General features: G+C 44.9%; 1 protein-coding gene across 2 annotated transcripts in view; it reads right to left on the reverse strand.

Annotated features, from left to right (window-relative positions):
* spock2 (SPARC (osteonectin), cwcv and kazal like domains proteoglycan 2) overlaps positions 1 to 24,889 on the reverse strand; it is a 67,988-nt gene that overhangs the window by 19,035 nt on the left and 24,064 nt on the right. For both annotated transcript variants that reach the window (XM_041176134.1, XM_041176133.1), the window contains 3 exons: positions 17,321 to 17,363; positions 8,311 to 8,425; positions 3,134 to 3,239 (listed from right to left, as the gene is read on the reverse strand). In XM_041176134.1, the coding sequence (XP_041032068.1) occupies positions 3,134 to 3,239; positions 8,311 to 8,425; positions 17,321 to 17,363 (264 nt within the window). The remainder of the gene's footprint in view (positions 1 to 3,133; positions 3,240 to 8,310; positions 8,426 to 17,320; positions 17,364 to 24,889) is intronic.

Raw genomic sequence — 24,889 nt, forward strand, 5'->3', positions numbered from 1 at the left:
GGTCCAGAAAATCAAACACTGAGATTAACACATGTGATTTGCCGTCTGCGTAGTCTTCCCACGCTGACCTCTGAGCCTAATCAATGTGTGTCACAACGCTTGGTACTGAGGTGTTAGCTGTGACTTGATGAGCAGGATGTTGCACTCTGAATGACAGGCTGTGGTTTCTAGCACCACTCCAGGGAGCTGAACACAAAATCAAGACTAACATTCCCCAGTGATCAAGGCCAAAGCCCTGCCTACCCTCTCAGGTAGATGCCAAATATTCCACAACACTATTTCACAGAAGAGCAGAGGATTTCTCTGTGGTGTCCTGACCAATAACAATCCTGCGACCAACAGCACTAAAACTGGTAATCTGATCATTCTCACGCTGCTGTTTGTGGGAGCTTGCGGTGCACAAATTAACTGCTGTGTTTCCCATACCACAACAGTGACTGCGCTTCAGAAAGTATTTAGCTGGTTGTAAATCAGTTTAGAACGCCCTGGGTGTGTGAAAGGCGTTCTATAAATGCAAGGCTTTCTTTCTTAGAAGTTGGGGGGCATACGAGACTGGGCTGGTTGTGGGAGGGAAATGACAGGAGACATCTGGCAGTGGGGTTGAAGAGCTGGGTTTTGCAGGTGGTGACAGATGTCCAGTCAGCAAAGGATCTCGATGACCAAAGACTCCACAGACCAAAGGGTGGCTGGGAAGCACAGGGACTGAGCTGGGGCATGGTGCTGGAGGAGGTTGCAGGGTTAAGGTTAGGCATGGCCATGGAGGGACACTAAAATCAGTACAAACGGAGAACCTTGAGCCAGACTTTAAACGGAAAAGTGAAAAAGGACGTTCACAAACAGCACACAAGCCTTCCTGTGATAAATGGGATTGAGTGAAGTCCTCAACAGGGCTCCTCTGACAGCACCTTCTGAGCCCACAGCCTCTACCACCTGGACGGACAAGGGCAGCAGATACACGGGAACACCACCACCAGCAAGTTCCCCTCCGAGTCGCACACCATCCTGACTTGGAAATATATCACCGTTCCTACTGTGTCGCTGGGCCAAAATCCTGGCACTCCCTCCCTAACAGCACTGTGGGTGTACCTACACCACATGGACTGCAGCCGTTCAGGCTTCTCAAGGGCAACTAGGGATGGGCAATAAATGCTGGTCTAGCCAGCGATGGCCACACACTGAATGAAAAACAAAACTCACTAATTGTTAAAAATATCATAATCACAGATGTGATAACGTAAGAACCAGCTATGGAGCAAATATTAATCCAAAACAAAAACAGAATTACCTGGAAAAACTCAGCAGGTCTGGCAGCATCGGCGGAGAAGAAAAGAGTTGACGTTTCGAGTCCTCATGACCCTTCGATATTAATATTAATACAACCTCATAAGTACCAACACTCATGATGGCTACATTATACCAGTTCCTTCAGAGAGCCCAGACAACCTGGTCAACATGTAATGCCGTTTAACTTTGCCCTTTGAATAGGTTGACCAGTAACCTAAGGGTAATGTATCCCTGTGGTTGGAGGACTGGATTAGCAAGTCACTGGAGTTCAAATACCACCCCGTTAAACCATGGAACTAAATTCAATTGATCTGCTAATTTGACTCATTAACATCCATCAGGGAAGGAACCTACCACCAAACCCCCCCCCCCCCACACTCCCCCCTCACCAACCTGCTGTGTCCTATTCGTGACTTGAGCTCCTATTCAAGTGGTTGACTTGGGCACCAGCTATTATCAACACACAAAGCAAAACTAAATGAAGGAAGTAGAAGCATGAGGAGCATAAAGGGTGATACAATCTCCCAATGGAGACCAATGTTTATTGGAAGCACAAAGGAAATTGTGAGCATGTAGACTGACCCTCCCCCTGGCAAAAGATCCATGAACTAGATCCATCCCCCAACCCAACCACCCACCCACGCTCCAAAAGCAAAGCAGAATAAACAGAAGAGAAAAGAAACTTAACAGAGCAGAGAAGAGACACTTAAAACATAAGTAACAAGAGAAGAGGGAAGGAATACACAGTCACATGGATATGCCCCACTCCCCTTGATCTGCAGGGCCAGATAAAGGGCCAGACTCCAAGATGAGCAATGCCATTAAATCTAAAGGCTCAGAGATTGTCACAGAGACTCAGGGTAAAGTTCTGGGGACCTGGGTTCGAATCCCACCATGGCAGATGGTGAAATTTGAATTCACTAAAAAAAATCTGGAATTGAAAGATCTGATGGTGACCATGAAACTATTGCCGATTGTTGTAAAACCAATCTGGTTCATTAATGCCCTTTAGGGAAGGAAATCTGCCATCCTTACCTGGTCTGGCCTACATGTGACTCCAGACCCACAGCAATGTGATTGACTCTTAAATGCCCTCTGAACAAGGGCAATTAGGGATGGGCAATAAATACTGGTGATGCCCACATCCCATCAATGAATAAAAAACTGTACAGGAAAACTTTCCCAGCAACTCAAAATACTTTCTAATTAGCTGCCAGGGTTACATTATTAAAAACTGTGTAAAAAAAAAGTTAGCCTGGCTATTTTTTATTTCACTGGCTAGGCCAGCAATTATTGCCCACCCCTAATTGCCCTTGTTCGGAGGGCATTTAAGAATCGACCACATTGCTGTGGATCTGGAGTCACATGTAGGTCAGACCAGGTAAGGATGGCAGATTTCTTTCCCTAAAGGACATTAGCGAACCAGATGGGTTTTTACGACAATCGACAATGGTTTCGTGGTCATCATCAGACTTTTAATTCCAGATTTTTATTGGATTTAAATTGTACCATCTGCTGTGGTGGGATTCGAACCTGGGTTCCCAGAGCATTCCCTGGGTCTCTGGAATACTAGTCCAGTCACAATGCCACTTCAAACGGGGCCTTTGTGCTGTCAGAGTGGCACAGCACAGAAAGAGGGCGCTTGACCCATCAAACCTGTGTCAACTCTTGAAAAGAGTTATCCAATTAGTCTCCGTTCTCAGCTGTTGCCCCATAGCTCCTTCAAGCATTTACCCAAGTTCCCCTTGAAAGTTATTATTGAATCTGCTTCTGCAGCACCACCCCCACCTTTCAGGCAGCGCCTTCCAGACCATTCCTGCCATTGTGAGCTGCAGGTTGCCAATCTTACCTGTGATGAGTAAGTGTGCCCATCTGAGCCACACACAGGGGATGTTTGAACTGCTTGGCATGGTTTGCAGGTGCTATCCTCATGCCCCAAAGAAGACTGCTTGATTCTAAAACAAACAGATATTTAGCAGTGAGAAGCACATTCAGAAACACTGGTACACCCCTCCCTCGCTCGCATGGAGGAGCCAAACCTTCCCCTTGACAGCTTGACTGAGTAACTGAGCCTCCTTATGGGACTATTCTGTTTGCAAGAAGCGGAGAAAATCTCAGAGGTTTTCAAAATTCTGAAAAGTTTCAAGAGGGTAAAATGGTGCAAGATTGGTAAATGCGTAACAAGAACAATCGGATTGCTGTTATCATAGGAAAAATTAAGAATAGATTTTTTTTAAAAATTCACTCAGGGTTGTTAGAAATGGCAAAGGGGGCAGAGGTTAGAGCATCATTTAAAAATGAATTCAGGAGCAAGTACAGGCAAAAGGATCAGATTGTGAAGAATCTAGCAAAGGGATGAAGGGTCAGATGGCCCCTTTCTGTACGTAGATTCCAAGACTGAATCCTTGTTTATATTGGAGGATACAGAATTTCAAAATACGCAGGGAGATTTTCTGCATCATCTTCCAGGATAGAGAGCTGTGCTCACTGAGAATACATGCTGGCAAAACGTACATTCTTCCCACCCCCTCAGACCGTGCAACCTCTCAATGCTAGCCCCCGACAGGAGCACCCAGCATAGGCGGCCTGGAGGTTATCCCTGTGGCAAAAGGCTTGCAAAGCTCCCGGAGGACAATGCATGAAGTGGGAAGCAGGAGTAGGAATGTAGTAGGGTTGCCAATTGCAATTAAATGTATTCCTGGAGGATTCATCACATGACTGGCCCCCACACTCCAGTCATTAGTCGGCCAGCACACCCATCCTTGTGACGCACGGCCTTCCACCACCAATTGGAAAGCAAAAAGACTCATTACCTGATTGGATGATGATTGACTGTCAGCCAAACAGCCTCCCCCGACCCCCCCACCCAACCCCTCCCACAATTTTCAATGCTTCTATATCTGGTAAAGAGGAATATTCAAGGAAAAATTTTTTAAAACTCTTTTTTAACGTCCCGATGATGTTTTTCCAGGGTCGCACACAGCAGTGTCCTGGAGATTGACCTTCAATTCCTGGAGACTCCAGGCCAGTCCTGGAGGGTTAGCAACCCTAGGATGTAGCAATCTTTAACATGGCCTATTACAGCCCAGTACCACATCAGTGAATGACCAACTTATGGAACAGGTTATCTAGGGAGATGGGGGAAATCTGATGGCATTGATCAACTTAAATACAAATTAGATAAGATTTCAGAAAATGACTAATATATAGTGTTCCACAATGCAATGTGAGCCACGAAATGAGGTAAATGTGGCAATTTTGAATGGGATAAGTCAATTAAGGTTTTCAAAGCTTTCCACCATTAGGGGTTTTCTGTAGCTCCTGCCTGGGTCTGTTGTGGACTCATTGATAATGACTGATTATGGTGATTAGTCAACAGCTCCATTATCATTGAATCAAGCGACTTATCAGTGTGGTAGAAGGAGAAGTGGGTGGATCTTGGCCTGCTCTTTTCTACCAATTCTATGTTCCTATCTAGAGCAATTATTGATCAATCAGCGATGACTTTAGATCTGTACAGCTCTTTTGTAGAAATTCAGGCTACCTGGATAGGGCAACCCAGTTCACTTAAATTTCCAATACTGCTCCATCACGTGTCAGGCATAAGCTGAAGAGGTTTTATCCGATGTCTTTGCCAGAGATAGTGGCAATTTACAGGGCCACAGTGCTGAATATGTGCCGAATTCTCTGCCGAAGTTACAGCCGTTCAAACTTACACAGCTGCAGTCACTTCAGACTTAATCACCACATAGAAAGTGCAGCACAGAAACAGGCCATTCGGCCCCACCAATCTATGCTAGTGTTCATGCTCCACACGAGCCTTTTCCCATTCCTTCTCCCCGAGATCAACATATTCTTCCATTCCTTCTACCCTCTTTAATGAACCTTTGCTAGTCACCTCCACTATGCCAAGCGGTGATGAGTTCCACACTCCAGGGCTGGGATTTTCCGCAGCAGGAATTGTCACAGGTGGGATGGAAAATGTGACAGACCAGCCAAAGGTCTGTTGGCTTTGGGTGGGAATTTGCGGTCCCGCGATGGGCAGGGCTGGAAAACCCAGCCCGAGTTTCACGAGCCTCACACACAGGTGTCGCTTGATTCCTATTTGGATTTATCAGTGATGATATCTACTGGGCCTAGTTTCGAACCCTCCCACAAATGGAAACAACTTTTCTACGCCTACTCTACCAAACCGCTTTATAAATTTCAAGAACCTCGATCAGGTCACTTCTCAGTCTTCTCTTTGAGAGGATAAAAAAAGAGCCCTAGCCTCTCAGCTCTGGTATCATTTTTTCAAATCTCTTTTGTTCACCTTCTCAGGAGCTTCTACATCCTTTTTATAACATGGGGAGAATTTCCCCCTCGTTGGGGGGGAATTATGTGGGGACAGATGGGAGCAGGCGCAAACCTGATCGGCAACCCTGATCGGGTCCACGCCGCCATTTTATGTGGGCGGGTCAATTAAGGCCCACCCAGCATGAGGTGCGCCTGGAAGCGCTCAGCGCTCCCTGTGCGGGCGTGGAGGGGATTCCCTGAGTCGAGGCCTGCGCTCTTTCACGCTCGCGCGCAAAATAGTGCAGAAATCTTCCTGGGGCACCTCTGCGCCTCAAGGAGATTAGTTTAAGGTTTAGAAGTTTAAATAAAGAAAAGAAATTATTTTAAGACATGTCCCCTCATGTGACAGTGTCACGTGGGCTGGGACGTGTCAAGGAACATCAATGAAAAAACTTATTTAATTTACAAACCCTTCATGGAATCTCATCCCACCTGTGGATGAGGCTCCATGAAAAATGCGAAGGCCGCCTGGGCTCGGTTAATAACTTTAATTAATATTTAAATGGCCCTAATAGGCCCTTGACAGTTTGGCAGGCGGGCAGCCAAGTCGGCTGAAAGTCTGAATGACGAGCTGTGACATCGGGACGCACACCAGGAGTCACCACGCGTTATTTTACACGTCTGCATGTGGGGCCCATCCCCACACGCCAACGGGAAAATTCTGCCCATAGGGACCAGAAGTGTGCACGATACTCCAAGGGGAGTCTAACCGAGGGTCTGAACTAGTTTAATACAATTTTGAGCCAACGTTCTGATTCGTGGTGTGGTAGCCAATAGTGAAAGTATTGGGCTTCACTTTGCAGTCCCTGGGTCACATGCAACTCGCACGTGACTTTCCTGCGGCCCTTCTCGCTACATTTCCCAGGGCTGTTTTTTGTACCGGAATATGATGATAAATTGACTGCCTAAGCTTGAGGTTCCCAAAGCTGTGGGTTGCGAACCCATGAGCAACTGAGATTTTGAGCTCCTCCTCTTCTTCCGAAGCAACGACTGGGAAGCAGAGACTCTCTGACGGGACAACTCTGAGGTTGGCTCGAGACCCCATGACATGCCTGCGTGTGATTTTTTTCCCCTCGCCGTGGTTCAGAGGGCGCGGCCTAAGGGAATGAGTTCCGAGGGCCGTACCACTGCGTCCAAGAGCCTGCAAAATGATTGTTGAAAGAAACCATCACTCCCCACTCTTGCAATCCCCCAACCCTACGCTCACAACTCTCCTCCCTGACAACTCTTCCCCCACTTCTACCCACCCTCCCCCCTCCACTCTCAGGCAGCAAATCAAAATTTTTCAATATCACATATACAGCCCTCACTAATTTTCTAGCAAATACCACTGAGCTAAGTGGACCCAAAAAAGAGAGACTAGGCTGTCAAGAAAGATTAAGACGGTGGAGTCTAGCAGGACATGCATCATCCTTCAGCACACAGTTATCATTTATTGTAACATTTGCCCAACTTCGCCTCAGTCTCAGCTCATCTGCTGCTGAAACCCTCATCCATGCCTTCGTTACCTGTGGACTCAACTGTTCCAATGCACTCTTGCCTGATCTCTCAACTCTACCCTCCGTATACCTGAGATCAAGTCTCTGCTGGCCATGTCTTGACTCGTGCCAGGTCCTGCTCTTCTATCAGCCCTGTGCTCACTGACCTACATTGGCTCCCAGTCAAGCAACATCCTCATTTTTAAAAAATTCTGATTCTTGCTTTTAAATCCCTCCATGGCTTCAGCCCTCTCAACCTCTGTAATCTCCTCCAGCCCCACAATCCTCCGAGACATCTGTGCTCCTCTAATTCTGACCAAGTATCCCAGATTTCTACTGCTCCACCATTGACAGCCGTGCCTTCAGTTGCCTGGACTCTAAGCTCAGGAATTCCTTCCCTAACCCTCCCCACCTCTCTTTCTTCCTTCAAGACACTTTGTTAACCCAGATTTTGGTCATCTGTCCTAATGTCTCCAAATGTGGCTCAGCGTCATATTTTGTTTTACCATGCTCCTGTGAAGCACCTTTACTTTACATTTTATTAAAGATGCTGTGTAAATACAAGTTGTTATTGGAGCCTGCGGAGGATTGCCAAAGGCCAGTTCCCCTCCACATCAAGGGGAAAACTAAAGAAATGTTCAACCCTTGAAGGATACTCACAAGCTGCCCAGGGGCCAGTGCATTAATTCTCCAATTGTAAGAAATCTAAATCCCTTCCTCTGTCTTACCGAAAAAGAAATACTACATTATTTTCTCAATAACCCTCAGTCCCCTATATCAACACATAACTTATTCACTCCATTTTAAGAGCCCGAATGAGGCGGAATCAAACACCTCCTCTGGGAGTCTGTTCCAGCACATCCCACCATCCTGTGAATCAAAAGAAATAAGTTTTGCTTTAGCCCAGCACACAAGGAAGAAAATCTCCAATGTTGCCCATATTTCCAACCATAACAAGACATTTGCTACACTCAAGGACAATTATAGTCCCAGAGGAGACACACAGCGCATTAATAATGAAGAACAATCAATACAGTCTGCTTTTAAAAAGGATTCTGTTTCATTATCAGGGGTCATTTTTACACAAGTTCTGCACAGCTCAAAAAGCAGTGTCCGAGTCTGAGGGAGTGCACATAATGAGAACACATCTGTACAAGTGCTTCTTGCAGTGAGCGAGTGAATGTGTTGGTGTGTGCTGCACGCGGGGTCTAACCTGTGCTGTAGTTTCTTGCGGCTAATGCACATGGCCCTCAGCTGGCCCTGGGAGACGCACACTTTGTGTCGACTGCATTTCACCTTTTGACAGGGGTCCTTGGTGGGATCCAGTGCTGCAGAGGAAATTGCACAAGTTACTTACAAACGGGAGAATAAAGACACAGCCAATCTCTAAGTTGTGACCTTCCATGCCTCTTTATCTGTCAGTACCTTGTTGGTTAGGGATCCCCTTAAAATGCAAACACACCATCCTCCACACTCAAATGAGTTCACTCTCCGACTCAAACTCACTTTACTCCAGGACCTCAAAACTATGCAATCATTTAGGTTTTATCAGTTTGTACCCATTGCCCTTGTCCTGCAGTCTTCATTTCAAACAAAGCACCATCAGAATTTTCTATTCCATATATAATCTTGTTTACCTCTGTAAAATGATCTTCTCTCAACCATTCCCTTCATGGCTAAAGTCTATGCTTTAGCATCAAGGCAGAGATAGATAGATTTCTAGTTAGTCAAGATATTAAGGGATATGGAGATAGTGCAGGAAAATGGCATTGAGGTAGAACATTAGTCATGATCTAATTGAATGGCAGGGCAGGCTTGAGGAACTGAATGGCCTAGTTCTGCTCCTATGTTCCTACGTCTAATCTCAAAACCAAATTCTTTGATATCAAGGATTAGCTTTTGTGATTTTTCCTGTTTCCCCCATCCTCACTTCCACCCTCTGATCCTCTTCCCTCCCTCCCATTCCACTCTTTCCCTCTACTCTCCCCTCCCTCCCAGCTCCTCCCTCCACTCCCTGGCTTGGATGATCCCCTTGTGTCTCATTGACAGAAACTGTTGACAAACCAGCTTGGGGCTTTGAAATTGGTCTGATGGGGTGACAACAACTCAGTCCCCATCATGGGTCAACAATGAGAAAACCGACAGCTAAATATTCTGGTTTCTGATCTGCGGCGAGGGTGGGGTTTCTAGAATTCTGGCTCTTCCTAGGGGATGAGATTCAGTCCTGTTTATTCATTGAGGGAAATGTATTTTCTTTTTAAAAAGCTTTGGAAATCTCACACTCTGAGAAATCACACATTTCAAAGGCTCACTTACAGATGATTCTGGTTTTGGTTTACAAAGAGAAACCAGCATTCTCTACTTAAAGACGGGCCCTGGATGAAGGAACGAACGTTCTGGAATGAGCCTTAAGTGTAAACATCTGGCACCCATTCCAGAGAGAACTCACAATATCTGAAGTTCAAGGTTTAATGTCTGCAGTGACTACAGTCTGGTCTAGAAGTTTAAGAACACAGAGGTTTTCCCTAAAGATTGCAAATGAGTGGGAACCTGATCCTTTTGTGTCTCAGAATGATCTTGTGATGTCTGAGTCACAATCCAGTCAGCAGAGCTAAGGAGGATGTCGCAAGTACTTGTTGCTGGCAAAAAAAAAAGGCAGGGGGTAGAAAAGTTCTTTCAGAACACAGCATGTTGTTTATTACAATGCACGTTCTGCCTGAAAGGGCAGTGGAAGCAGATTCAACAGCAACTTTCAAAGGAGAATTGGATAAATAATCAGAAAGGGGGAAAAAAAAACAATTCAGGGCTATGAGGTAAAGAGCAAGCCGGGAGTGGTGGGCTGTGGAGCTAATTGGGTAGCTCTTTCAAAGGGCCAGTACAGGCTCAATAGCCTGAATTGCTTCCTTCTGGAATGGTTCTATTAATGTTGCTGTTGTTGTAGCACATATTTGGAAAGCTCAACATGACACTGCAGGGGAGAGTGTAAGCATTGCAGCCAAGACTACAGTCAACATTCTGCTGCACCGTATTAATGCTGAGATTTTACTGGGCTCCCAGTGAACTGCTATCAGATAATGCAACAACCATACAACAGCATACGCATGGCCCAAAAAAACAAGCAACAGCTTCAGCTTTTCGAATGTTCCTGCATTCTTTTCAGATTTTCTTTGGAACGTTCTAAGCTCTTCCTTGGCCTCACTTGGAGCTCGATTCTTCCGTTGGAGTGTCAGGCACTCAATGACACCGCGAGTGCAAAGGGACCGTAGGCATGGCGGCAGGCTAAGGTTTTAAGGTCAGCCTCTCTTCCGCAGTGAAATCATTTATCAATGAGAATGTCGTAAAATAGAATCAAAGGTTACCAACCTTCCATCATTGCCCTGGAGTCTCCAGTAATTAAAGATTAATCCCCAGGACACTGCTGCCAGTAACACCCTGGAGAGATACCATGTGCGCAATAAAAAGTATGGTTTCTTAAAAAAATTATCTGAACATTTTGGTTTTAATCATCCAATTGGCTAATAGAGAGTCTATTTACTCCCTGATTGGCTGTGGCTTGAGAATCTGGACATGTCAGCTGACCAATGTGGGAACATGGGGGCAATTGGAGGGGGGAGGTCAAGTGATGTCATCTCCAGGAATATGTCCAACCAGAATTGGGAGCCCAAGTAGCATCAGGCCCTTATTCCTACGCAGTCACACACGACTCTGACACATTACGTTCAGACCCGCCTTGTGCAAAGATGCCTGGGAGGATGTACCATGCCTGTCCTCTCAGTTTGGCAATGTCCTGAAAATGCCTCCTCTTAAATACAATTGAAACCTCCAGTGTGTCTGACAATGTTCGATGGGTGGACTTAACAGATTCCATGCAATACAGTCTCAGGAATGGCAGAATTAAAACTCCTCCCCTGTCCCAACACTGTCTGTCCAATATGCCCTGCCAGCCCTCACCTCTCTCTGTCCATCGGCTGGTGAAACCCTCGTTTGTGACTTCATTGCCTCCGGACTTGAATGCTCCAATATCCAGATAGCCTCTGTAAATTTGAGCTCTTCCAAAACTCTGCTCCCCGTGTCCTAACTCACACCAAGCTGCGCTCACTCATCAAACCCCACCACCCTCCCCCACCGCACCACTCCCCATTACCCCGTGTTTACTGACACACAGTGGCTCCTGGTGTGGACAATGCCTCGATTTTAAAAATTTCAACCTTGTGTTCAAATCCTCCCATGGCCTCGCTCCTCCCCATCTCTGTAATATCCTCCAGTCTAACAACCCTCAAGAACTCTACATTCGTCTAACTCTGGCCACTTGCACACCCCACTTCCATCTTCCTGCCATGGGTGGCCATGTCTTCAGCCTTCTCAGCCCTTAGCTCCAGAATTCCCTTCCTAAAACTCTCTGCTTCTCTCTCCTTCTTTAAGATGTCCCATAAAACCTACTCCTTGACCAAGCTTTCTGCTGCCTGTTCTAGTTTTTTTCTCATTCATTCATGGGATGTGAGTGTCACTGGCTGGGTCAGCATTTATTGTCAATCCCTAGTTGCCCTTGAGAAGATGGTGGTGAGCTGCCTTCTTGAACTGCTGCAGTCCCTGTGGTGTAGGTACACCCACAGTGCTGTTAGGGAGGGAGTTCCAGGATTTTGACCCAGCGACAGTGAAGGAACAGCGATATATTTCCAAGTCAGGATGGTGAGTGGCTTTAGAGTGGCGTCAGTTATTTCTTGTCTGGTAATGTTTCTGTGAAGCAGCTTGGGGCATGTTTATTGTGTTAAACATGCTATACAAATGCAAATTGCTGTTGTTAAACAACCAGAGGAAGGAAGGTCACTGCAGTCAGTGGTATGGATGGTAAATTAGCTCATGGTGTTTAGAGGAGCTGTGTTGGATTGTTACAGCTTGAACCACTACTGCCACTAAATGTCTGAATGTAGGAGCTGTCTAAAAGGCAGTGAGAAATATGAGTCCTTAAACTTTAATGACTTCATTAAACAATCATTAAAGCCTAGTTAAATAGAGAAGTTACTGGGAATATATTTCCCGGCTGAGAGGTTTTATGGTATTTCATGGATACAAATCCTTTTATATCCCTGTGCACAGGAACATTCATTGGTCAGAAAATCAGATCGTCTTCCTTGGTGTGGTAACCAATCACGAGATAGCACTCTCACTTCTGAGTCAGAAGATGTGCATTCAAGCCCCACTTCAGGAAGTCGAGCACATAATCCAAGCACTCCAGTGCGGCGAGGGAGTGCTGCAATGTCAGAGGAGCCATACTACGGATGGATGTTAAACAGCCTGCTCTCTGGTGAAAGACTCCAAGTCACTATTCAAAATTGGTTTTTATAGCAAGGGGGATGGGGTATAAGTAGGGAAGTCTTGCTACAACTGTACAGAGCATTGGTGAGACCACACAAAGTACTGTGCATAGTTTTGGTTCCCTTACTTAAGGAGGGACATACATGCATTGGAAGTAGTTCAGAGGAGGTTCTCTAGACTGATTCCTGGGATGAAGGGGATATTTTACGAGGAAAGGTTGAGTCTATACTCATTACAGTTTAGAAGAATGAGGGGTAATCCTACTGAAACAGATTGTGACAGGGTAGATGCTGTGAGGATGTTTCCTCTCTTGGGGAATTAGGGGGCACAGTATAAAGATAAGGGGTCTCCCAATGAAGATGGAGATGAAGAGGAATTCCTTCTGTCAGGGGGTCATTAGTGTTTGGAATTCTCTCCCTCAGAGAGCAGTGGAGGCTGGGTAATTGCGTATATTCAATGACTTAGACAGATTTATGATTGGCAACAGGGTTAAAGCTTGGGGGGACAGGCAGGAAAGTGGAGTTAAAGCCACAATTAGACCAGCCATGATCTTACTGAATGGTGGAGCAGGCTCGATGGGCCAAATGGTCTACTCCTGCTTCTATTTCCTTTGCCCTTATGAAAAAGAACAGGGGTGTTCTCCCCGGCATCCTGGCTAACATTCATCCCTCATTCAACACCTGAAACAAATCACGTGGTCATCATCGTGTTGCTCTTTGTGGGATCTTGCTGTGCACAAACTGGGTGCCCAAATTGCTGTGTGACAACTAAACGGCTCAATTGCCTCTTACTAAGTGACTCAGCTAGTGAAGGTGGATAATTGTTTTTAATCATAAGTAAACCTAATTTAAATTGTCACCAACATTAATTTGATGAGGAAGGCCAATTAGGCCATTGTAATCCATCTATCTGGAAGGACCCCACTCTCCCCCACTTCACAGCACCTCATTTTATTTTCATTTGATGACGTTGATGATTTAAATGTTCTCCCGCCCGCTTCCCGATCAGGAATCCATTCCAAGTGCCGATCACTTTCTGCGCAAAGAAGAATATTTTGAGACACTAGACCTAAATTTTCTGTGACGAGTTTGAACCTTAGTCCCTTGGTGCTACTCATGCTGATTAGTTTGAAGCAATTTCACAGAACCATGGAATAGCACAGCACAGAAGGAGGCCACTTGGCCCATCAAGCCAGTGTCGGCTCTTTTGAAAAGCGATCTAGTAGGCTTGTTTCCCCAATCTTTCCTTGTGGTCTCACAATTTTTCCAAGTAACTATGTAATTTCTGCGTTAGAAGATTGTGAGAGTGCTATTAACAGACTGGGCATTCTGGACTATACAGTGTAGAATGCCTGGCATCTCTGGAACAGGAAGGGCCAACAATATTCCAGAAAGGAGAGGGAAAACAAAAGAGAAATTATAAATAAGCAAAGCATCCAATATAAAAAAAATACAAGTTCATTGCAATACAAGCATAATCTCATCCAGTAGCAACAAATATTATCCTTTAGCTGCCATAAGGACGTTGCTAATTGATTTGCTGGATGACAGTCCCTATAGCTTTGATGAAGTATTCTGTTCCATGCCAAGTTATCCATTTTTATGATTCAACTGGCCATTAGTAATCACCATTTTCCAAGTAGACAGGAGGACTGCTAAATGCTAAACATTCCCTCCTGGCTGAGACTTCACAGTTCACATCTCAGTGTTACCTGCTGTACGTGTTCAGTACACAGGGAATAAACCGCACCTATCTACTCATGGCAGGGCTGTAGGACTGATGCACATCTCAGTGTCAACTGCTTTATACGCACTGCATACTAGCACCAGGGTAGCGTATTACTCATGTCCGCTCTTGGCCATGGGTCTCACTGTAATGATTCACATAACTACAAACTACACCTCGGGTAAAAATTAACAATTCACCAACATCAGTTGCTATCTGGGTAATGTATAGCAAACTGCTAACTGCTGGTACCTACGCAATACACACAGGGCAAAAGGTGACCATATCACTTGACTTCCCAAAGGCTTGCAGTGTGTCGGGGAGTCACATTTACGCAACATCTAATCTCCCAGATCATCCCATCTACAGACTTTGAAGTGTAATCAGTGTTGTAAAATGCCCAGCCCAATCACTTGGCCCTAGAATGAGAGAGCCCCCTGTCTGCTGGCCATGAGGACAGTTTCAACACTGCTTATAGGAGGGCATGTCCCATAACACAGAGCAGCCGAACTGGAAATGCCACTCAAGGCAGGCCCTAGAATGGCTACAGTAGTGCTGGAGGGGGGCAGCATAGAATGATATAACACAGAGGGAGGCCACTTGGTCCGTTGTGCCTGTGTCAGCTCTTTGGCAGAGGCATCCAATCAATCGCAACTGCGGAGACCATGTCAGCTTCAGTCTAAATGGATTTGCACCAGATTGTATGAAACCCTTCTGTTGGGCGACATCAGTATTAACCAATAAGCGAAAGCCAACACGAAAGGCATCTTGGAGGCGTTCTTATATTATGCCAATCTAGCCGGGTTTCTGAAGCTTCAGCTCAGCAGAGTTTGGCTGCGGGTCAAATATAAAATGGCTGTGTCTCACTAAGAGCGAGAGTCCTGTCCAGATAAAAGCAGATGCTGCAGATCTGTAATAAAAACAGAAAATGCTGGAAAAACTCAGCAGGTCTGGCAGCATCTGTGGAGAGAGAAAGAGAGTTAACGTTTCGAGTCCTACATGAAGCTTCTTCAGAAGAAGTCATATTGGACCCGAAACGTTAATGCTGTCGAGAGCCTGTCTGTGGCCCCAAAACTCCCAACTTTATAGCCCACCCCAGTCCCTCTGTGGGGTCTGTCTCTTCTGCAGCATAATCAATGACTGTTTAAGGTGCTTCACACCGACCTTTAGTTCTCTCGCAGGGCTCCTCCACTCATTTAGCCCTGCACCATCCCACACGTCTCTGGCTGTGAAGCTCAGCTGATTTATTTTGTGCATTTACAATTGATTTCCGATAGCTGAGAAGGACAAGCAGGTCCCAACACCAGGCTACACAACGCTGTCCAGCAACCAGCTGAGGCACTGATCCATTTAACACTGGCAGCTGCGTGTTGCTGTGTTAATCTCTGTCATGGCAGGAAACAGCAGACCGATGTGGGGTGGGGGTGGGGGGGGGGGGATTGGGGGTGGGTGGAGGAGGCCAGAGATGTGCGGCGAATTCTACCGTTCCTTGTTATCCCTTTATTCTCTGCCCCACCTCTTTGCTCAGGCTGAACCCCTCATGTTAATAGGATTAGCGAGAGACTCCAAGAAAAACCACCAATCTGATACTGTCACTCCTTAGATGAGCCATTCTCTGACAATTCCATTGTCCACTCAGAGCTGATTGGCCACACGCAGGAGGCATTTCATCACCTTGCTTTGTCTGGTGCTGGGTTACAGGACAGAATTCTGTCCTGGACCAATACCTATCCCTCAACCAGTACCACTATCCGTCTGTGGCCATTGCTGTCTGTGGCCATTAATAGGCCTTTTCTACATTTTGTTCTTCTGTCACTGGCTCAGTTCTCCCAACTATATGTTTGGTATAGAAGGATGATGGGTGGCATTTCAGAAAGCTCCATCTCATGCTACATCCACAAGCAGCCCTCCCTGAAATGAGAGTGGTGAGCCAAATCTAACAGCTGGTCGCTAAAGCTGGATCTGTGATACATTTGAATCCATGAGATGCCCTGAAAGTATCTAACATTCTAACAAAACCAGATAGAAAAGCTCCAATAGGGGCAAAGTAATTGGAGAGACCCTACCCTGGTGATCCCTCAGATCCTAGATATTTGTAGGACCGATTTAGCTAAGCACAGGGAGCTTGCATTTCCTACACTGAGCATTTGACACCAAACTCATTCTGCTTTTCCAGAGTAATTATCCAACTTGCTGCTCTCTTACCACCTTAATAGTCATTAATAAGACATGGTTTCATAACATTGACTCATGCCCCTAGCCGATTGAGAGAACTCACAGATGACAGAGACGCAGCGAGAGACACAGAGAGACGCAGCAAGAGACGCAGCGAGAGACACAGGCAGAGAGAGAGAGAGAGAAAGAGAGACACACACAGACACAGATAGAGAGACACAGAGAGAGAGTGAGACACAGAGAGAGAGAGAGAGACAGAGAGACACACACAGGCAGAGAGAGAGAGAGAGAGAGAGAGACACACAGGCAGAGAGAGAGACAGACACAGACATATGCACGCAGACACACACGCACACACAGCATCAGCCTAGCCTGCAACTGAGGTACAGGACTAGAAGTGAAGGACACTGTGCTAAAACTACAGAATTGTTAAGTAACCAGGTTTCATGAAATTCTGGCATGGCCTTGGTCCCAAAAATCACCAAAAGGTTCCTCAACATTCACAGAGCATAAGGGCACAAGAGATAAGAGCAGGAGTAGATCTTACAGCCTCTCAAGCCTGCTCTACCACTCAGTATGATCAAGGCTGACTTCTGGATCAACTCCACTTTCCCGTCCACTTCCCATATCCCTCGATTCCCCGAGACAAAAAGGCTGTCTATCCCAATCTTAAATATGGTCAATGATGGAGCCTCCACAACCCTCTGGGTAGAGGATTCCAAAGATTCACAAGTCTTTGCATAAAGAAATTTCTCCTAGTCTCAGCCCTAAATTACTGGATCCTTATCCTGGACTGTGTTCTATATTCGCAGCCAAGGGAAACCATCTCTCAGTGTCTACCCTGTCAAGCCCCTTAAGAATCTTAAGCGTTTCAATGAGATCACCTCTTATTCTTCTAAATTCCAGGGAATATAGGCCCAATTTACTCAGCCTTTCATCTTAGGAACAATCGCTGTACTGCCTCCAATGCAAGTAAAGTATATCCTCCCTTAAATAGAGGGACTCACCTTCATCAAAAGGCTTCTGATCCCAGCTTCTGATGTAGTCATCCTGCACAAAAGGAGAAAGATATTGTAATTCAAAGAGAATATTAATCATGTATACACCATCAATCCACTATCTCTTACTGCAGCTCTGACATACTTTAAAAGCAATACAAGACTTGCATTCATGTGACACCTTATCAAATCTCAGGGACAATTCGTTATTCTCGGAGTTCAGTAGCTTGTTGCATTCACCAACTGTTGCATTCTTTACTCCTGATAATTTTAAATATGAAATTAATTTTTTTGGGCTTGTGCCCACAGATCCCTCTCTCCCTCCCACATCATCCCAGGATATTGCTCTGACTCTTTCAACAATTCTCCAGCACACAAATTATTGGATTCAATTTTAACCTGTTTTCTGTGTGAACACCAAATTAAAAGTGATTGCAACGGTGGAAGGATGGGAGTAAGACGGAAATTGTATTCCTCCCACTTCCCTGACACCATGCACACCTGTCGCCAGGAAAAGCACAAAACAAGAGAAGATTTCTGCTTATTCACTGATACTTGTAATGAACTGATGTTGCAAAGCCAGATGCATCTCCTCAAGCCATATTAATTTTCTCCACAGCATCAACTCAACACTTGATGCAATTAACCGTACAGTTTATAGATTCTTTTTTGGTGGAGGCATGATGGAGAATATATTACATACTACATGACCATCTGATTGGCTCAGTGATGGCATTCATGCATGTAAGACAGAAGGTCCATCAGTTCATGCCTCATTCTAGGACTTTGCCACATAACTTAGGTTGCTAATTCAGTGCAGCACTGAGGGAATGATCCATTGTTGGAGATGCCTCTTTTCATGAAACATTAATCCAAGGGCTTGTCTGCATTGCATAAGTTTGACAACATGACACTAGATGATAACATTTGAAACTTCATTAATTGGCTGTGAAACACTTTGGGATGCCCTGCAAAAAAAAAAAACTTTATAAATGCTACTCCCTCCTTTCTTTATAAGATCTACATTACCAGATATGTTCCAGGTTAATGTGAACACAAGGTTTGGAACACTTGAAAGGTACCAAGGGTCAAATCGCAGGAGAGCTGCCTGTAAATGGACAGGGAGCAATGTCTAGGATCTCCCTAGGTTATATTATGATCTATCCTGTATATTATGATGCTTCCTGCGAAGACAACAACTTGCATTTATATAGACCTATAACGTAATAATACATTCCAAAGCATTTTAAAGAGAGCAACTGTACAAAAAAATCGACACTGAACCAAATGAGGAGATATTAGGACAACTGGCCAGAGGCTAGGCCAAAGAGGTGGGTTTTAAGAAGCATCTTAAAAAAAGGAGGGGAGAGAGAGGTGAAGAGGGAATTTCGGAGCTTAAGGCCCAGGTGACTGAGGGCATGACGGCCAATAGTGGAACCATGCAAACTGGGGACTACCCCTCAGGGCACTCACTGCAAAGAAGCAAATTAAATAGGGGTATCAGCAAAAAGGTCACCAAGGGACCAAAGACCATATGACGCCAGCAACCAGAGAGAAAGTGAAATTAGACCACATTACCCGGCCAGAGGAGTCCCCGAAATGTCCAGTGGCTCAGAACTGGTGTAGCAGTGCTCTGACCTGACACCTTAATATTAAGCCCCTGAAACCGTGCTGTGCCAATATCAGCACACACTCAGTGTATTTCAAAATGCTGATCGACTTAAACAGGTGCACTCTAATAAATAACAGCTGGGATGAATTTCAAATGAATGGACCAAGCTTTCAAAGGCTAATAATTTCAGGGCTTAAGCTAACTGACTGTTAAAAGCAATAGGTTTACAATAAACAAGGAGAGATAGGCCACCACAGAACAAGGGCAAGCAAGTATGTACAAAAGAACTGACTCAATATATTACTGAGAAAAAGGAGTCATGATTGTTTAAAGTACAGCGTGTAGTGTCATTTAGGAATGCAGGAATGGGAGGAGGCCATTCAGCCCATCGAGCCTGTTCCGCCATTCCGTGAGATCATGGCAAATCTGAAACCTAACTCCATTTATCCACCTTTGCCCCACTGTCCTTAATAACTTTAGTTAACAAAAAAAATTGATCAATCTCAGTTTTAAAATTAATTGATCCAGCATGAATTGCCATTTACAGGGGAGAGTTCCAAACTTCTACATGCAATGAAGGAGTGGTGCAAGTGTTTCCTACAGTAAATTTTGCCTCTAACTCCTAGACACTTCACCAATCTCCCAATCTACTCTCTCTGTTCCCCTTAATAGCTCAAAAACTTTGATCTAATCGCGTATTAACCTTTTAAATTCCAGGGAGTATAATGCTAGTTTGTTTAATCTCTCCATGTAGTTTAACTCTTGGAGTCCAGGTAGCATTCTGGTAAATCCATGCTGCACTCCCTTCAAGGCTAATATACCCTTTCTAAGGTGTGGTGCCCAAAAATGCTCACAGTAACTCCAGGTGAGGTCTAACCAGGGCTTTGTATCACTGAAGCATGACTTCCACCCCCTTGTGTGTTTCACTACTGAAGGCCAACATTCCATTAGCCTTTTTAATTATTTTCTGTAGCCGTTCATAACATTTTAATAAGCTGTGTACCTGGCCCTGCAAGTCTCATTGGACCTCCACTTGTTTCTAGCTTTTCACCAGTCAGAAAATAAATTGGAAAGTAACATTTAGAAGTAAAATTACATTAGTATATAAATAAATAATCTCTTACATTATTGTATCTCACTTAGTGTTGTTTACAATGGGGTGATTGCTGGGTGTGAAGACAATTAAAAATGTGCCGATACAAGATTTTTAGCAAATATAATTTATCCATTTTAGAGATACCAATATATTGCTAACTAAATTAGAAACAACATGTGCTTGTTTGGTATTCAAGTATATAACCCCAGAACTTTTGGGATGGGTTATTAACTATTGAAATCTTAACTCATGTTGATGAGTCCAATTTTTGCAGTTTTAATGCTTTTGAAATAAATGGGTTTGATATCCCATTAAAGTAATGGGCCAAGAAATCTCTTGCAAACACATTTATGTGTTTGGTCCAATTTTGCTCAATGCCATCACCAGGCTGCAGTTCCGAGCATTGCCCTGTTTTTCTGACATTATCGACTCTGTTCCTGGGAAGCTGAAATCCATCAATGGGCTGAAGCTGCTGCAGTCTTTCTCTAATGGGCTGCTGGGCTAAGACAACTCTGAAAGCGTGTGTTTATTGATCATTTTTCTGTCTGGAGAGAATGCACCAGACACCACAGAGAGAATAATTGATGGGGAGAAGTGATTTATGATGCAGTAACTCAATCGAGCGCTTCAGATAACGTCATCAACCGTGGAAGCATAGCCTAAGTCAGCAGATCCACCTGGAATTAACGCCCTAAAGACATACTTCAGACTAACTAAATGCATGTCTTGAGACCACATACAATCATTATTTGCTACTTAAGTATATTTGTAATTGTCTATTCAATTGTTGATGTTTATATGTGTGGCAGTTATAAAAAAAAAGATTTTTGTCTCTATAGCGATTTTCACAACCTCAGAACGTTCCAAAAGACTTTACAGCCAATGAAGTACTTTTTGATGTGTAGTCACTGTTGTAGTATAGGAAAGGCAGCAACCAAATATTGCATAGCAAGCTCTCACAAACATCAATGTGATAATGATCAGATAATCTACTTTAGCCATGTTGGTTATCGGGGGGAACTCCCCTGCCCATCTTTGATATAGTGCCATGGTATCTTTTATGTTCGCCTTAGAGAGCAGACAGGGTCTCCGTTTAATGTCTCAACTGAAACACAACAGCTCTAACAGTGCAGTACTCCCTTGGCACTGCAATCTTGTGTGTTACAGCCTCGGTCACCATCAGTCAATACTGCTGCATTGCATTGACTTTAGCTGCTGAGGTCCATACGATGGACGCCACAAACAAATATAAGCTTCTGGACTGAGCTCTCTAATTGGTGTTGTAAAGGCTTGAGAACAACACCCTGGGCTGTTTCAGCATCTGAGTGTTAATTTGTTCCATTGAGGAGGAGGTGTTTTTTTAATTAAAAAGAAGCGAGAGGGATATGCCACCCACAGCCTGCACATGTTTGCTGATCTGTGAAGATAGGCATCTTGAGGGCGAGGGCCAGAGCTTTCTCTGCTAATCAGACGAGACTGAGTTTCCATTTGCTGGAAAGGCATCATATGGACCTAGAGGAGGGAGGGGGTGACCAAGGATCCACCAGTGCAGGAGAGCGATGCACAGACTGAACGGGAAGAAAACAACTAGCTACCATTATAGCCTGTAAGGGGTTAATAGAATAGTTATGGTAATGAGTGCTATGGGCTATTATGTAATAGTGATGTCAGTAGTCATGTGCTAGAGGCTCTGTACAGCAGACAGAGCAGGCAGCACTCGGAGATGTGCCTACTCAGTAGCTCATCATGTAAATAAACCAGTTTGAGGTAACTACCTGAGCCAGGCTACAGTCTCTCTGGATAAGATACACCATGCCGCCAGTATATGAAACATGGCAGCAGCGGTGGTGACACCAGTCTAACCCAGAATTGGTACCATTGATGGATTACCCACAGGCCGCAACTGGAACAAGCCCTGATCGGAACAACAGCCCGCATGTGTTCCTAAGCAGGAGGCCAATAGGAAGCAATGGCTGCACTCAACAAAGTCACTCCCCGACCCCGCCTGTTTGAAAGTCTTGAGGACCTGCACAGGGGCGGACCAGGGAAGATGAGGTGAGGGTAACATCTGGAGGTATTGAGCAGCCTCAGGTCTCCTTACCAAAGAGCAGAAGCACCAGGCTAGTTCATTCCACTTCACCCTAGAGCCTATCATTGGTGAGAGCCATCTCAGGCAGGGGGTAGAAGTTCCACAGACTTTGAATCAGTCTTAAAAGCCTTCGACGTGTTTTTTTTTTACTCCAAAATGGAACTTCGGTGCTGAGCGAGGGCGCTTCAACCACAGATCCCACAAACCAGGAGAATCCATCAAATCGCTCCTTACTGACTCGTTCACTGTAGCTGGTTGTTGCTAACATAAGGCCTTGAAGGACAATCACACACTCAATTGGCCACTTCACGGTGCTAGTCAGGCCGAACCAACCAAGTGAAATTGGCCTCTCACCGGCCAACACACCAAGGTTTCGGAGATGTCCACTCACCATTTAGGCCCAAGCATGGTAGCCCCACTGTGATGAAGTGAAGTGCCATGTACCTTTAAGTGAATGCAAGTGGACTAACCATGTGACAGTACTGAGCAATCACTGCACATCGTGGGCTACTGGTTAGCTGTAAGTCTAGAGCTGGAGGTGGTTGTAGGAACATGCAAGGATTGAGTGCTCTGCCCTCTGTTGCAATAAGAAAATCACAGTTTGTTCTTATGTCGGTCTCTCTCCTTTCTTGATAGCGAGCATCAGCCACAAGTGTATATGATGGCGCGCAATTTGAGTTTACACAACTAGTGAACTCATGGGCTCAAGACATAAAACTGGCGAAGAGGAAAAAACATAGCACCCTGAATGAGCAAAACATTAGAAAGAGAATCTGTACTTACGTTGTAAAATAGATGGCAATCAGAGTAGAAAGCAGTGCTGCAGTTTTAAATTTAAAAAGAAGAGAGAAAAGAAAAAACCCCTGCAGAATCTCGACCACGGGGATCCCACCAAAAACTTGAAAAGAGCAGGAAACCCAGCACAGAAAAGCCGACAACTGCAGAGACAGAGTTAAAAAAGTGACTGCTCTTAAAGCGGCAATACATTTAAAAGGGTACATGCAAGAAAAATAGCCACGGGCGGAAAATTATAAAGAGACCCCAGAGAGAAGGCAACTCTGCGGAAGGCAAAACACGAATTGACCGATGGCAGTCAAGGAAGCCACGGTAAGTTATACACCTGAATTCATCATTAACTGGGAAGCCATGGGAAGCGCAGTCCCCTTGCAGTCATTCATGATGCCGCAGTTCCGGCGTGTCGATCCATTCAATCCCATTTCAGAGGACTGGTTTCAGTATGTCGAACGCCTCATGTTCTTTTTTACCGCTAACATCGCGGGGGAGAAGAAGAGGCCGATTCTTTTGTCCTCATGCGGGAGCAAAACGTACGGGCTGATCCACAGCCTCACGTCACCCAGCGTCCCAGACTTGAAGACTTTTGATGAGTTAATAAAAACTCAGAGCCACCTGAGACCAAATCCCTCAGTTACTATGCGGCGCTTCAAGTTCAATTCAAGCAACAGGGCTTCCGGGGGAGACAATAGCTGACTATGTGGCTGTTTTAAAGGCATTAACTGAACATTGCGAATTCGGAACTTTCATTAGTGATATGTTGAGAGACCGACTGATATGCGGGATTGGAGATGATATTATTCAAAGACGTTTGCTAGCCAAAACTAATCTAGACTTCAATAAGGCATTAGAATTAGCCACAGCCATGGAGAGTGCTGTTAGAAATTTGGAAGCTATAAGAAATGCACAAAATGGTGCCGTCCATCTGGTGGGTGGGACAGACCAGCAACTACAAGGTGCGAAAACATTGGACCCCACAGAGAGACGGGAAATGCCCCTTATGTTCAGATCAGTAAAAAACAGCGGTACCACAGTGAAAACCCACAAAATGAATGAGAGAAATGCATCCAGGCATTCAGTGGGCGATTGACAATTCAAACAAGCCGAACATTTATACTGCCACCACTATGGTCACATAAGACAGCACTGCAGAGGTAGGCTGAGACAGCATTTTAAAGACAAAGGGAGAAATCGTGACACATTTCTCATGAAAGAACCAGAAGAAATAGATTCAGACAAACACCCATTCATTATATAACCTGAAAGTGGGTAGAACCGAACAAATCCAATAAGCCATTATAGTCAATGGACAACCCGGTTAGATGGAAGTTGACACTGGAGTGTCGATGTCCGTCATTGGAGAACATACATTCAGATACTTGAATAAAGGAAATATCCTTTAAGACTGGAAGCTTCAGTTCAATCTTAAGTCAGCATCCTTTGAAAAAAGGAAAGACTCTTAAAGGACTTTCGTGCGCTACAAAATTCAATTAGATCCCAATTTGTGGCACTAAAAGGATATAAAGAAGAAAAGGAAGAGTTAAACCTGTCTCTGGCCGAGCTAAGGCACGAATTTGCTGAGAAGGGGCAACGATATGAAATTCCCCAGGAAACTATTAATGGGAATAGGAAAGAATTGAAAGAGCTGAAACAGCAGCTGCATAAAAGCCATGAAGTTTTAAAACTAGAAGGCCCTGGGTCCTCAGAAGAGCTGTCGGAAAACCCAACTACTGAGCTCACTCATGTGCAGCTCACGCCTGAGTCTAATCCAGCCAATAGCGAAATTAAAGAAAAGACCAAGATACAGGACACGCAGGAAGGAAAAGAGGAATTATTGACAATCCTCGAAAAGAAAAACAATCTTTTCTCTCTGTGTTGCTTTGTGCTTGTTGTCCCTTATCTGTTTCAGCTCTGAGAGGAGGGGCAGCAGGAGTGAATGTGACAGCACCCGGGAGATGGTGAAATCATCCACTGAGGAACCTAGTGGAC

The sequence above is a fragment of the Carcharodon carcharias genome, chromosome 28 (genome assembly GCF_017639515.1).
Source record: "Carcharodon carcharias isolate sCarCar2 chromosome 28, sCarCar2.pri, whole genome shotgun sequence".
NCBI classification, from domain to species: Eukaryota; Metazoa; Chordata; class Chondrichthyes; order Lamniformes; family Lamnidae; genus Carcharodon; species Carcharodon carcharias.